Source organism: Mustela erminea, chromosome 19 (assembly GCF_009829155.1).
Source record: "Mustela erminea isolate mMusErm1 chromosome 19, mMusErm1.Pri, whole genome shotgun sequence".
NCBI classification, from domain to species: domain Eukaryota; kingdom Metazoa; phylum Chordata; class Mammalia; order Carnivora; family Mustelidae; genus Mustela; species Mustela erminea.
In genome coordinates, this window is record NC_045632.1 from 72,940 (window position 1) to 88,021 (window position 15,082).

The 15,082-nt window shown below is 44.9% G+C and overlaps 1 protein-coding gene across 9 annotated transcripts in view; it reads right to left on the bottom strand.

Annotated features, from left to right (window-relative positions):
- LOC116579663 (spermatogenesis-associated protein 31E1-like) overlaps window positions 1–15,082 on the bottom strand; it is a 104,186-nt gene that overhangs the window by 6,449 nt on the left and 82,655 nt on the right. For 2 of the 9 annotated variants that reach the window (XM_032325240.1, XM_032325242.1), the window contains exons 1-2: window positions 3,886–4,135; window positions 3,008–3,162 (exon numbers count right to left, since the gene is read on the bottom strand). The exons of 1 other annotated variant lie outside the window; for it this stretch is intronic. Coding sequence is in view for 1 of the 8 variants with exons in the window: in XM_032325239.1 (XP_032181130.1) it covers window positions 8,640–8,653 (14 nt within the window). In the remaining 7 variants the exon portion in view is untranslated. Of the gene's footprint in view, window positions 1–3,007; window positions 3,842–3,885; window positions 4,138–8,639; window positions 8,669–15,082 lie in introns of those variants that run through there. 6 more of the 9 variants (XM_032325234.1, XM_032325235.1, XM_032325232.1 and 3 more) reach the window with 6 other exon arrangements.

A 15,082-nucleotide genomic window follows, 5' to 3' on the forward strand; every position in this document is an offset into this window, starting at 1 on the left:
CTGAACCCCCATTAGGAAATTTTTAGGAAATGGCACTGATTAGCTCCTTGGATCCTCAGAAGTCCAAGCAAGTTGAAGTGAACCTGAAGCAGGCTGTATTAGGACATTGGATCGTGCTGAATGTCAAGTTGATAAGACCTGTTCTAGTACATCAAAGCATTTGTAGATTCTGATTCTGCCACTTAAAAGAAAACAAATGATGCATGTCTCCTCCTTGACAGTGAGATAGTCAGTGGTATTTGTAGGGGGCAGGAGCAGGAAGTCGCCAGGGCTCCTTTCTCTGCCAATGTTTACACCCCATTACAGCAAGTTTCCTTTAAAATGCACTTCTGTGGGCCAACTTGACTCCGACCAACTCCCTGGCCCCAGCGACCCCAGCTACAATCACTTGCCCGACTGGCTGGTCACGTGTGTTTCCACCTGCGCCATTGGTTACATGAAAGTATGGGAATGCTGTGTGGTCACGCTTTTCGGATCACAGTGGTGCTCTTCCTTCTCTGGAGAACACAGAATGCAGAGCGTGAGTTTCCCCAGGTCTGGTGTGGAAATGGATAAATCCGTGCTGTGGCTACATTCCCTCTACCCCTTTTTAAAAATGGCCAATGTGAGCCAGAAAGGGACTGAAACTAGCTCCTAATACAGTTTCACTTAAAAAATTATTTTGAGCAAATGTGTGCTTTTCTGAATCTCCTAGAGGTTCTTGCAGCTTTATTCAACAGCATAAACCCATGGGTCACCCCCAGTTTTTCCATGATGCTAAGTGCTGACTGTCCCTTCAGGTGGTACATAATATCCGAAATGGAAAACAGTACTTAAACTCTTCAAAGATTATTGCTTTAATAAAAATGTGCAATTTACCTAACAATACTGAGCTCTGGCTTTCTCTCTAAACAGACCTGGAAAGATAAGCCGTAATCCACGGCTTGGCCCCTGAGCCGTGTCCATAAGTAGACAACACCCCACAGATAACATCACAGTCACAGCCAAATTGACAAGAAATCCTGAAGCACCAGAAATTGCCTTAGCAATGCATTCTCTGATGCCGGGTTCATGGCTTCTGCCTGTTTTCATGTGCATGCTCTATGTAACAGCATTCATTCCATACCTGTGCCATAAATATTCATAAGAAGCCCAATGGGAGGGTAACAGAAGATGTCCTTGGAAATATTTTCCAAGGGCACATTTTTTTAAAAGGCAACAGATTCCCGCCCCCCCCACCCGGAGTTTGGCATGTTTTGGAGGTTGGATTGTTTTCCACTTTCTTCATTATCATTTTGAAATCTGAGATGTCATGATGACTCACTGGCCTTTCACTTTGTTTAGCCCTGCAGCCTTTCTTATCATTCTTTTTTTAAAAAAAGATTTATATATTTATTTGGGAGAGAGTGATAGAAAGTACAACAGCGGGGAGGAGCAGAGAGAGAGAGAATCTTCAGCTGACTCCCTGCTAAGTGCTGGTTAGGCCAGCTGACCCTGAGATCCTGACCTGAGCTGAAATCAGGAGTCAGGCACTTAACCCACTGAGCCATCCAGGTTGAGTATCAGCCAGCCACGGGTGTCCACATTTATTTCTTTGTTACGCATCTCCACCCTGCTCAACCTGACCCACTTCTTACGCTGATCAGATCTCCCAACCCATCCTGGGAACAGCTGACCCCAGAGCCATGCGCCCTGGCCCAGTGTTAATTCCAGTGTGAGTCGCCTGGCTTCCGAGCTTCCTAAACAGGCTCTTCTCCGTGAGAGGATACTGCACTAGTTCGGGGTGAGAGTCATTCTTAAGAATCACAATTGTGGCTGACACTGCTATCCTTTATGCTCAGGCTCAGGCTGAGTGTGTGACAGATGGTCTGTCAGCAATTCTCTGAAGGAAAGAAAACCACACCTGAGTTCCTCAGTGGGTAGCTCTCTGCCAGAGGATCAAATCCAGACTGGCCTGCTCAGAGTTTGGAGAAACCCAGCATCCTGGCTCCATTGCCTCCAGGAGAAGCAAATCCCATGCTAATGTTTTGTTGATGTCTGGCTATATGTCCCTTCTTAGTTGCAGTTGTGTATGGTTCTTATTTGATTGATTTTATTCTTATGATCACTTTGCCTACTACTTCATGCAGTTACTGGATTTTCATTTTGTTTTTTTTTTTTTTTCTGGGTTTTGGTATATAGCCTAGTCCTTTTCTATACTTTCTTTGAATGAGTGCTTGTTTGAGAATTTACTAGAGCATAATCTGCTTTTCTCAAAATTTAAGTGAAAATCACATATAAAAAAATACCTCTGCAGTTACATCCAGACATGTATTTGATCAACTATCTGGATCCTCTGACATACATAAGTTGTCACATAGAATTAACCATCACAAACGTGCATCGTATGTTCTCTGATAAGGGACCAAGAGAAGGAAGAAAACAGATGGATCAACACAAAAATACTCATAACAAAATAAGGAAGAAATATTCATAAGAATTAGAGTCCTGGAATGCCCGGGTGACTGAGTTGGTTAAGCTTCCGACTCTTGGTTTTGGCCCAGGTCATGATGTCAGTGTCCTGAGACTGAGAACCACATGGGGCTCTGTGCTCTGCATGGAATCGCTGAAGATTCTTTCTCCCTCTGCCTCTGTCCCGCCCACCACTTGCACTCTGAACAAAGAAACAAATGAACAAAATCTTATGAAAAGAAGAATTAGAGTCCTTATTTCTGTAACTGGTCACATGGTCATAGCTGGTATTTTACCTGCTACTTTGGCTGCTCGTTCTACATTACATTCACTGTGAACAAGCACCTCAGCTGGTCATGATTCTTTATCTGGTGGAGTGACCCAACCCTTCATTCCTGAGTTTTGTGGACTACCAGTAGTTCTGCCTGGATTGGGCAGCTGTCGTTTTTCACTGACTTTCATACCAGGGCTTGCTGGCTCAAAGGAATCTCTTATACTACAGACATGCCCTCCATTTCCTCCACGGTGGATTAGTAGTCTCATTTTTCTGCGTAGTCAGGATCATTAAACACCTTACCTCTCATCATGTCATCTGTGAAGAGATAAGGATTTGGGCAGAAAGCTCCTGGGAATTGGCCGGAAAACACCCAGCAAACACGCTTCATGTGCTACAAGTCTGCAGTGCCGCCCTCTGGGCCTGGCCTGGGATCCCGAGTTCCACCAGCTTGAACCCTGTGAGAAAGCCCTCAGTGAGTCAGGAGCTGGTAAGGCCACCGCCTCCTGCTACTCAGCCTCCTGGGGTACCCTCCCTGGCTCAGGCAGATGGGACCTGGGCCCTCACCCTCACTTAGATTTTCAGCCTTCCTTTTCCAGGGTCCTGTCCATCGAGCCCTCCAGTTGAGGAACCCTGAGTCACACCCCATGGGTCCACATGTCAACCAGGAGGAAATGGTTCCTTTCAGAGCTACGGAATATTCTCAGAAACTTTCATGTCCACACTGAGGCCATCCCCAACCATTGGTGCCACACTGGGCTGAAGAGTCAGAGGCTGACGCCTGGCCACACTCCTTACCTCAACTGTGCTCCTGGAAAGCTCCCCTGCACAGGGGCCCTCAGGTGGACAGCATGGAGACAGTGCGGTTTGAATAGTCACCCAACACCGGCCAATTTTCATGAGCTCTCTGCCTAAATCGATATCGATATCGATTTGGGCAGAAAGCTCGTGAGAATTGTCTGGAAAACCTGTGGCGAATTCACTTCATGCACCACATGTCTGCAGGGCCACCCCCTGGGCCTTGCACAGGATCCTGAGTTGTCCCCGCTCGAACCCTGCCAGTAAGCCCACAGTGTGTCAGGCACAGGTGAGGCCACCACCTCCTGCTACTCCTGAGGTACCCTTGGTGGCACTGGTAGATGGCACCTGCCATGCCCCTAGGCCAGGGCCCTGACCCTCACCTGGTTTTTCAGTCTTCTGTCTTCAGGGTCCTGTTCCTTGAGAACTCCAATGGGGAAACTCCGAGTCACACCCAATGAATCCACCTGCCACCAAGAGGAAACGCTGCCTTTCAGAGCTGCGCAAAAACCCTCAGAGCAAGAGAAAACTTCATGCCCCCACTGAGGCCATCCCCAACTGTCAACACCAAACCGGGAGGAAAAGTTGGAGGCTGATGCCTGGCCCCAAACCCTCCCTTAACTCTGCTCCTAGAAAGCTCCCCTAGGCAGGGGCCCTTGGGTGGGCAGGGTCATCTTGACACATTTTCCGGATGGCTGCGACATGCACCGAGCAAGAATTCGCTCTAGGCCACAGGGGACAGTGTAGTCCCAATTGCTGCCCAACGCCGGCCAATTCTCATGAGCTTTCTACCCAAATCAATGGGGGACCGCCCTGTCCCCCGTGGCCTAGAGTGCTTTCTCACTCGGTGCATGTCTCGGCCATTGGGAAAATGCACTGAGACAATGCGGCCCACCTGGGAGCCCTGGCACAGTGGAGCTTTCCCAGAGCAGAGTTGTTGGAGAGGTTTTAGCAGGGTGTCAGTCTCCAAGTTTTCAGCCTGCTGTGGCACCGTAGTTTGGGGATGGCCTCAGTGGGGGAACGAAGGTTTCTCTCACTCTGAGGGTTTTCTGTAGCTCTGAAAGGCACCATTTCTGGCTCGGTGGCAGGTGGACTCGTGGCGTGGGACTCAGAGTTCCCCAATTGGATGGCTCGAGGGACAGGAGCCTGGAAAAGGAAGACTGAAAAACCAGGTGAGGGTTCAGGCCCGGGCCTAGGGGCATGGCAGGCCCCATCTGCCAGTGCCAGGGAGGGGACCCCTGGAGGCTGAGGAGCAGGAGGCATTGGCCTCGCCTGCACCTGACTCACAGAGGGCTTTCTGGCAGGGTTGGAGCCAGGACAACTCGGGATCCCGAGCCAGGCAGACATGCGTCACACGAAGCGAGTTCGCTGGGGATTTTCTGGCCAATTCTCATGAGCTTTCTGCCCAAATTGATAAAGGTTTGGGCAGAAAACTCGTGAGAATTGGTCGGTGTTGGGCAGCCCTTCGGACTGCCCTGTCCCCTGTGGCCTAGAGCGCTTTCTTGCCTAGGGCATGTCTCGGCCATCTGGAAAATGTGTGGAGACGACGGGGCCCACCCAGGGGCCCCAGCACAGGGGAGCTTTCCTGGAGCAGAGTTGAGGGACGGGTTGTGGCCAGGCATCAGCCTCCGACTTTTGACCCGCCGTGGCGCCAGAGTTTGGATATGGCCCTGTTGGGTCACAAAGGTTTCTCTCACTCTGAGGCTTTTCCACAGCTCTGAAAGGCATCGTTTCTGCCTGGGTGGCAGGTGGACTTGTGGGGCATGACTCAGTGTTCCCCAATTGGAGAGCTTGAGGGACAGTACCCTGGAAAATGATTCCCCTTTCTCCATCTCTTCTCCAACACTTGCTGTTTCCTGTGCTGTTAATTTTGGCCATTCTAACTGGTGTAAGGTGGTATCTCAAAGTGGTTTTGATTTGAATCTCCCTGATGATAATGATGATGAACATTTTTTCATGTGTCTGGTAGTCATTTGTATGTCTTCTTTGGAGAAGTGTCTGTTCCTGTCTACTCATTTTTTGACAAGATTATCTGCTTTTTTGAGTGTTGAGTTTGAGGAGTTCTTTATAGATCTTGGATAACAGCCCTTTTTTCTGTACTATCATTTTCGAATATCTTCTCCCATTCCGTGGGTTACCTCTTCGTTTTATTGACTGTTTCCTTTGCTGTGCAGAAGTTTTTGATCTTGATGAAGTCCCAAAAGAGACATGTCTTGAAAGAAGTTGCTGTGGATGATGTCGAAGAGCTTACTGCCTATGTTCTCCTCTAGGATTTTGATAGATTCCTGCCTCACGTTGAGGTCTTTTATTCATTTTGAGTTTATCTTTGTATATGGTGTAAGAGGATGGTCAAGCTTCATTCTTGTATATATAGCTGTCCAATTTTCCCAGTACCATTTATTGAAGATACTGTCTTTTTTCCACTGGATATTGTTTCCTGTTTTGTCGAAGATTATTTGATGATAGAGTTTTGCATCCATATGCAAATCAGGCAACATAATGTCCCTGGCTTTGTTTTTATTTTTGAACATTTCTTTAGAAATTTAGGATCTTTTCTGGTTCCATACAAATTTTGGGATTGCTTGTTCCAGCACTTTGAACAATGCTGGTGGAATTTTGACCAGGATGGAATTGAAAGTTCCATGGAAACAGGATGGAATTGAAAGCTCTGTGAAGTACAGACATTTTAACAATGTTTATTCTTCCGTTCCATGAGCATGGAATACTTTTCCAACTTTTTGTGTCTTTTTCAGTTTCTTTCATGAGTATTTTTTAGTTCCTCAAGTACAGATGCTTTATGTCTTTGGTTAGGTTTATTCCAAGGTATTTTGTGGTTCTTGGTGCTATAGTAAATTCTCTAATTTCCCTTTCTGTATTTTCATGGTTAGTGAATAAGAAAGCAAGTTATTTCTGTGCATTGATTTTGTATCTTGCCACATTACTGAATTGTTATATGAGTTCTGGTAGTTTGGGGGTGGAGTCTTTTGGGTATAAAGTATCACATCATCTGCAGAGAGAGAGAGTTTGACTTCTTTCCCAAATTGAGTACGTTTTATTTCTTTTTGCTGTCTCTTGTTTCTAGGACTTCTAGTACTATGTTGAACAGGAGTGGTGAGAGTGAATATCCTTGTCGTGTTCCTGATCTCAAAGGGAAGGCTGTCAGGTTTTTCCCATTGAGGATGATATTTGCTGTGGGTTTTGCATAGATAGATTTGATGAAGTTGAGGAATGTTCCCTCTGTCCCTATACTTTGAAGCATTTTAATCAGGAATGGATGATGTATTTTGTCAAATTCTTTTTCTGCATCAATTGAGAGGACCATGTGGTTCTCTTCTCTTATTGATTTGTTCTGTCACATTGACTGATTTGCGGATATTGAACCACCCTTGCATCCCAGAGATCAAACTCACCTGGTCATGGCAGATAATCCTTTTAATGTACTGTTGGATCCTATTAGCTAGGATCTTGTTGAGAATCTTGGTGTCCATATTCATTGGGATATTGGTCTGAAATTCTTCTTTTTCATGGGATCTTTGCCTAGTTTGAGGACCAGGTTAATGCTAGCTTCATAGACAGAGATGAGAAGTTTTCATTCTCTTTATATTTATCTCTTTTTCTATTTATTTTCCTTCTCTTTTATGTTTATCTAAAGAACCACTTAAGCATTGGCATGGGGTCATCATGTGAAAGTTCCTACAAATGCTTGTATGGCAAATTTTTAACTCATGTTGACTGTACTTCCCCAATGGCCAGTCTTACAGGTAATGCCCAGAAGTCAAGACCAGGATTGTGAGCAATGAGCATCCACTTGGACCCTGTGCCTTCTCTTGAGGGAAGCCTGGTGATGCTTGGGCCTCAGTTTATTGTACACCAAGTAGCACCTCAATAAACCTGGGGAGAAATGTCATCACCACTGAAAAACATGTTCACAGGGTGATAAATGAACAAAAACCACACTTCAGAATCTCTGTTAATGAGTCAGTAATAACTTCATCTAACAATAAACCTCACCTCTGAGCAGGTTTTAGATTTCCCTCATGGCATTTGATCAAGCATGAGAAAAGAAAAGGCACCATCATGGTCTTTGTGTGCTGTGTGAGGGAACAGAGACTTGAGGACTACTATATGAGAAACTGGGCACTGAAGTTTTGGTGCCTTGGTTCCAAAGCCCAAGCACTTTCTCTCACATCTCCACTGCCTGGAAGGGACTGTAAATTTCTACTGAGTTTGGCATCAACTATTGCTTTAGTCCTTGCTTGAGAGAGCCTCCTGTGAGGACACATGCCAGGTGCAAGACATCAGGCCCAGTCCTTGCTCAGCATTCAAGTACTTTTGGCATCCAGTGGGTATTTCCCACACTGATGCTTCACTGTTTCTTTTTTCTTCACTCACAAACTCTTTTTTGATTACAGGCAGTTTCAGAGTTAATCCTCCCATAGTCTTCATAGTCTGGAGTTCTGGAGCAGTGTTCCTTGCTGTAGCAGTCAGGCCCTGGGGCAGTCACATCCTACATTCACCTCTGGAAGGAGCTGAGGAAAATTCACTCCAAATTTCCGCAATTGGGATCTAACATTTCACCTCAGATAATGTTGCCAAAAGTAGAAATGCAGTTCCCTTGTGGGTACTGGCCCCAACTGGGCCAGCCATTGTTTCTGTGTGATTATCAGAAGACCCTATTCTTCAGGGATTGAGCATTAAGGTGGGCACCTGGCTTCCTTCCAAAGAAGAAAAAAGAATAGGCTATGTGTTGCAAGTTGGAGGAAGAAAAGGTCAGTGATGGGAGAGGAAAAACACCACCTAGATTTCTGTCAAAATGACCACTTATAATAGGCTCTTGGTTTCTTATGTGGGCCTTTTGAAGGAAAAAAACTTAGGTCATCATTTTGAATAAATATAAAATGAGACAAATTATGGTTTGAATTTTCCTTTTTGATCATGTATATGTATGAAATATCTTACATTTGAATGGACTTTGTTTGCCCTGTCAGTGTCAGTGTTTCCCTCCACAAAACAAAATCTGAGACATGTAGACTGATATATATCACTTATTCACTCCAGAAACTCCTAGAAATCCATAAACTCCAGATTATTGTTCCCAAGCTATCAACAGGGAGACTCTAAGGATCATGAAGTTTACCTGGTGGACTCCATTCGTTAATGCAGCACTCAGAGCCAAGGACTGGACCTTATGAAGAAAAAGATCCCTGAGAGCAGAAGGAAGACACCAGGCACATCAGACCATAAGATAGATGAAGGGTCTAAGGTTTCAAGATCAGAAGACTCAGTAGCGTGTCTTCATTTCCAGATACTGCTGAGGTAGGAAGGAAATAGCTGCATGAGTAGCAGAAGAATTAAAGCCAGAAACATTTTGGTGACCATGTGCATCTGACTTGGCTGTTTGAGGGACGAGTGTGGAAAGAATTTGTACAGAACACCTTATGGCTTATTGGATACAGTGATGCAGCAAAGGCCGGGACGTGCTCCCTGATCAGCAAGTATACAGGTTGGGAAGCTGTGCTTGTGAGAGCATTCTGCTAAGTAGTTCATAAGTTCCTGTGACCCAGGCATGTTTATAGGGGACAGCTCAGGACATAGCTTTGGGGAAGTGCTGACTCAGCAACTCCTGGGTCAGTCAAACCACAAACCTATGTAGAGTTCCCAGGGGGTGGTGAGCTGGGTCTTGAAAGACTGGGGAGGCAGAGCTGTGGGTACAAGGGGAATAGACTGAGAGCTAACTTGTCAGAATCTGAGTAGAGCTCTGGAGGGAAGTTTACCTGAGCCTTGGTGGCCAGGGCCCTTCACAGTCTACTTCAAAGGAACAGAGACTCTCAGTGCTGGAATGAAACAGCGGGGCACATAAAACTATATGCCTTCATTTTATTTTATTTTTTAAAATATTTTATTTATTTATTTGACAGAGAGACACAGCGAGAGAGAGAGAGAGAGAGAGAGAGAGAGAGCACAAGCAGGGAGAGTGGGAGAGGGAGAAGCAGACTTTCCACTGAGCACGGAGCCCAACGTTGGACTCAATCCCAGGACCCTAAGATTATGACTTGAGCTGAGGTCAGACACTTAACGACTGAGCCACCCAGGCACCCATATACACCTTCAATTTAGAAAAGAGAAGACTTGGATTCATTCTAATATGTAAGGGAATTGCTGGATGATATGGTTGTTCTATATCCATTTTTAAAGTACTCTCTACCCCCAATGTGGGGCTCAACCTCATGACCTGACATCAAGAGTCTCTCACTCTTCTGACTGTGTCAGCCAGGTGCCCCTATTTTGAATTTTTTTTAAGAAAAATTGATACTGTTTTCCATAGTGGCTGCACCCACTTACAGTCCTACCAACAGAGCCTGTTTACAGTCCCACCAAAAGAGCACAGTTCCCTTTCCTCTACATCTTGGCAAACCTTCTTGTTTGGTCTACTGGATACTAGTCATGGTGACAGGTGACATCATTTTGGGCTTTGATTTGCATTTCCCTGATGGTATGAGTTCTTCAATATTTTGGATATGAGACATTTAACAATTAGGTAGTTTGAAAATATTTTCTTCTCTTCAGTATGTTGTCTTTTCAGTGTGTTGATGACTGAAGATTTCCTTTGCTGTACAGAAGGCTTTTAGTTTGATTCAGTTCCATTTTATTTTTCATTGTAGCTTTTGCTCCTGATGTCAAATCCAAAAATCAGTGTCAAGAAGGAACTCAAGAAACATTCTTCTAAAAAAATGTGTTAAGGGGGAAAAATGAATAGATCTCTGCTGGTGCCTCTGTGCCCCATTGTTTTAATAGATTCTTGGCTGGCTTAGTTAGCACAGCATCTGACTCTTGATCTCAGAATCTGGAGTTCAAATTTTGTTCATGGAATTTATTATAAAAAATCAGGGGTGTTAATAACATTCTGCCCAATTTTCAGCTATGTATTTTATGGCTGTAGCTCTTTTGTTGAAGTCCTTGACACATTGTGACTTTGTTGTTGTGGATAGGGTTGGATAGACATTCAGTTGCATTGCTTTACTTGAGGTTGCCCAGTGTTTCCAAAGCCACTTTTGGTGGAGACTGTTGCTTCCCTATTTTATATTCTTGGAGCTTTTGTTCTAAATTAATCGACTACATATGTGTGGGTTTTTTGCTGGATTTTCTGCTCTGAAAGCATGATGCCTCCAGTTTTATACTTTCCCCAGATGGCTTTGTCTATTCAGGGCCTTCTGTGGTATCATTCACTTTGTAGGGTTATTGGTTTTATTTCTGAAAATGTCATTAGATCTTGATGGGGTTTTCACCGAATATTTAGATTGCTTTACACAGTGTGGACCTTTGGATTACATATATTCTAGGGATCCATTAGCATGGGGTGTCTTCAGACTTAATTCTGGCTTTTTCAAATTCTTTCATTAATGATTTAAGTTTTCAGTATGCAGGTCTTTCACCTCTGGGTGAAAGTAATTCCTATGTATCTTATTCTTTTTGAGTGATTATCAATTACAAACTATTTTCTTAATTTCTGTTCTTGACAGCACATTATTCGTGTATAGAGATGAAACTCATTTTTGTATATTAAATCAGTGTCAATAAGTTTGGGACTTAATCCATCTGTTAGTTCTGCAAGAATTTTTGTAGAGTCATTAAGGGTTCAATATATGACATCATCTTCTCCTAATAAGTAAAAAATAAGCTGGGAATATAAGTTGATGTCATCTAACTGGGAAAAGAGGATACAGATATGCTGAGTGATAGTTTTCAATTTTTCTAAAATGTTTTATGGTTAATGTAAGCACAAGAATCCATAAATATGGCTTGTTTTCTTTCAACTGGATATACAGAGCTTTGGTGTAGACCAGTTATCTTCCACACTATACCCCACCGTACTCCTAGTGCCTCTTGGGAAGCATCCACCATTCTCCCTACTTTCTATCCTGGAACTCAGGGCCTGACTAGGCTTCTCAGAAAATATTTCTCTAAATAGTGCACTTTTTTCACAGATTTCCTAGAAAACACCCTCCAAAACATTAAATTTTACAGAAATGTTAGGATCTCTCTGTGACTCCTTGAAGATGCCCAACATTGACTGTGGATTGCTTTGCAGACACATCAGGGAACTCCTGCAATGTCTCCTGTGGCCACCAGAGGGGGGAGTGTGCTCTTAACAAGGACGCTGCTCCACCTCCACGCAAGATACAAGTTAACCTCTTTTTCACAATCTCAGTGAATTTCTTCAAGGATAGAATAAATATTATTCTACAAATTCTTGCGGATATATTGACCAGTCCCTTCTTACACATACAAATAGATAAAATTATAAATGACTGAAGGAAGGTCCATGGACCCTGCCCTCAGAGGAGTCACAAAATGAACCCCATATGGGTCACAATCTTAATTTAAGAGCTAAAGCTATAAACCTCAGAGAAGAACGCCTAAGAAGAAATATTCCTGACCTTAGCTTTGGCATCTGTTTTTTAAGGACGACACCAGAATCAACAAGTGGAAGAACAGGTGCATGGGTAAATTGGTCACTGACAAAAAATGCCTTCCCTCTGGGCTCCACACGTGCTCCCAGGCACCAGGCAGGAACCGTAGGATTCATTTCTTTCTACATCCCACTTAGCAGTACCCATTACATTCTCCAATTTAGGGAAGAGGTATGTAGCTTCAGAGCCCTGCTTGGGGTCACCCAGCGACAAAGAGGTTGAGCAGGGGCTAGAACTGCTGTCTCTCCGCCACTGGACTCTGTGTTCCATCCAAAACTCACTCCTGGAACTCAGAGTGCAGAAAGCTCACTGAATCCAAGGGGCAGTGGTGCCACCTCTGACTGGGGCTTGTCCCGCATCTGTTGTCTGATGATGCTGTGCCTTGGCACTAAGGACTCTCCCAGTACCAGCCAGCTTTTGTCTGGGTAGGAGGAGGTTTCTCCCTGGGTACAAAGGCTCATGTAACCTCAGAGTTGAGAAGTCTCTTCTGAAGCATCTGCATGCAACTTTCTTGTGAGGTCAGGCCCATAATGCTGGAAGCCCTGGGTTCAAATCCTGCCTGGGACTCAATGTGGAGCATTGAAAGGGGCAGTTTCTTAAAACCTTGGTTTCCTTCTTCATCAAATAGAGACAGTATTTCTACCTTCCTCATGGAATTGTTAGGGGGATTGACTGACATGATTCATTCTCTCAAAAAATACTCAGTAATCCTTAGCTTTGCCTGTTAAAGTTAGCTCACTGAGAGCACATTGCTGTCATGGGCTCTGGGCTTCTGCCTTACTGTGTCCCTTCAGCCTGCCAATCCAGGCTCCCCTGACTCAGTTGTCCTTCCAGAAAGCCTTCATCCCCTCCACTATGGGATCCCACAACTCTGGGGCTCATCCATTAGACCCAGGCCAGCCCTGGGACCAGATGTCACCCAGAGCTTGTGTCCGGACATGGACAATCCTCTTTGTGGAGACTGGCAGGCAGGAGCACCCTCAGCTGTCACGTTTTTGGAACAAATATTGGGGTGCCTTGTGATGGGGCTCTTTCTCCCCAAAGCAGGGAAATGAGCTGCCCTCAGTTCCATCACGACTGTCCACTTTTCCCGCACCGTGTAATCATGTGAGCATCTTGGGCCTCCTTGGATGCCTGGGTCCTACAGCCTTTCTGTAGTTGGAGTTGGAAGTATTTTATGGGCATCATTTTGGTTTTTGTTGGACCTATTAGTAGGATGAAGCCTGGCCACTCCATACAAGCCAACACAAAGCCTGTGCCATGGACCAGTATGGCAGTGCCCAGCCCATGGCAGCCCTTCCCTTAGTGCTCAGAGCTCTCCTTTCTCACTGAGTCCCACTCACTGGTGTTTCTCTCTCTTCCTGAATAGAGAGCCCCAAATGTCCTCTCTCTGAAGATGTACCTTCTGTGCCTGGTTAGCTCCGTGTTATGGCAGAGAAGACAGGAATTACTGACGATGGCCTCTATTACAGCATCAGATCAAGTGGACTCCCCTTTACCCGACTTTGTGGGAGAAAAGGGGTCTCAGCAGGAAGCACAGCCCCCTCTCTCAGACAGGTTCAACTTGAGGGATGCCAAGTTTGGGGTTGGAAGTGTCAGGGGGTCACAGCTAGAGGATCCTATGGGGTGTTGACGAGCTGTGTCCAGTGCAAAAGCCCCTGGTTGAGGCTCTGTCCATCCTGCAGCTTCCATGAGCAGCCAGTGTGTTTTGTAAAGGCCTCTCTTGTTCACACAATTTCAAGTGGTTCTTGCTGTTTCCACTAAAACTACAACAGAGTGAACACTTGTCCGTAACCCACTAACATGCACTGTCCTTAGAGGTTCCTCCCTGAGAGGATAGGGTTCAGCCAGGAAGGACAGGGATCAAGCTGAGAAGAGTGGCCTCGCCTGAACGCCTCTGCCGGCCTGAACCAGGGTGTGGTTGCTCTAGTTAGAATCTGTGTTACAAAGCACGAGGGGCTGGAGGGGCTGGAGTGTGTCACCAGACAGGCCATGGGTGAGGTGTGTTCCAGGACACGAGGCAAGGAAGCTTGTGGGAGAGGACATATGAGGGGCATTGTGTGCAGGCTCTTCCATGCTCTATGGTCACTACCAATACCCCGATGGCATCACTGGTGGCTTGTCCTCCTCATGATCTCAGTTCTCACCTATAGAACCCGGGATCCTTCCTTTCCAAAGCAATGTTTCTCCTTAATAAAGAGGGCATAGAGGAGCCAGCAGCCAGTTCCCCCCAAATGTGGTTCCGTATTGGTGTTTATAGGAATCATTCCTAAAGAAACAGAGATTTATAGCACAGACATGCTTATCACTTACATTATGAGAGTCAAATAATTGGAAATGGCTTAGTTATTTAATTACGGGGTCTGCTGAGTGCTGTCACTGAGAATGTCCAAGGAGACAGCAGCGACAGTGCCTGTCCACTGTGGGGACATACGGTAGAACAAGAGCTCAGTCCTGGAAGCTTCCCTGACCCACTCTGACACACACACACACACACACACACACACACACACACACACACACACTACACTTATAGGGAAAGGCAGGGACGAAGGACACTGTGTCTTATGGGCAATTATTTCTTGGTAGAAGAATGTGCCTTTTTTCATATTTAAATCATTATTTACTAAATAAACATAGTCTGGATAAAACCTGAAGAATTATTTACCTTATTGCCTAACTTATTAGCAATAAATGAGAATATTTAAGCTACAATTTTAATATTTTATAATATGCCCATTAGAATACTTTAAATGTAGACTTTCCAGGAAAATGAAAGAATTGAAAGGTGTCTCATGGACCCAGGCATTTCTCTTGTGCTTTCTGCTTTTCAAGGGATCCTTGTAAAAGGGAACCCTATCACAGACAATGAAAATAGTTCATTTGGGGGCTTCCTGTGATCTTTGTTCTTTCAGGAACATTCCTATTTAATAAAATGTTATTTGTATAAAAAATTAGAAAATGTGAATCACTCTTATGATCTGCAGACAGACACAGATGCCCATATCGTAGGATTCCAGGCACATGAAAAACCAAGACGAGGTAAAGTACCAGAGACAGAGAGAAGAGCAGTGGTTTCCGGGACTGGGGTGAGGGAATGAGCAGTGAG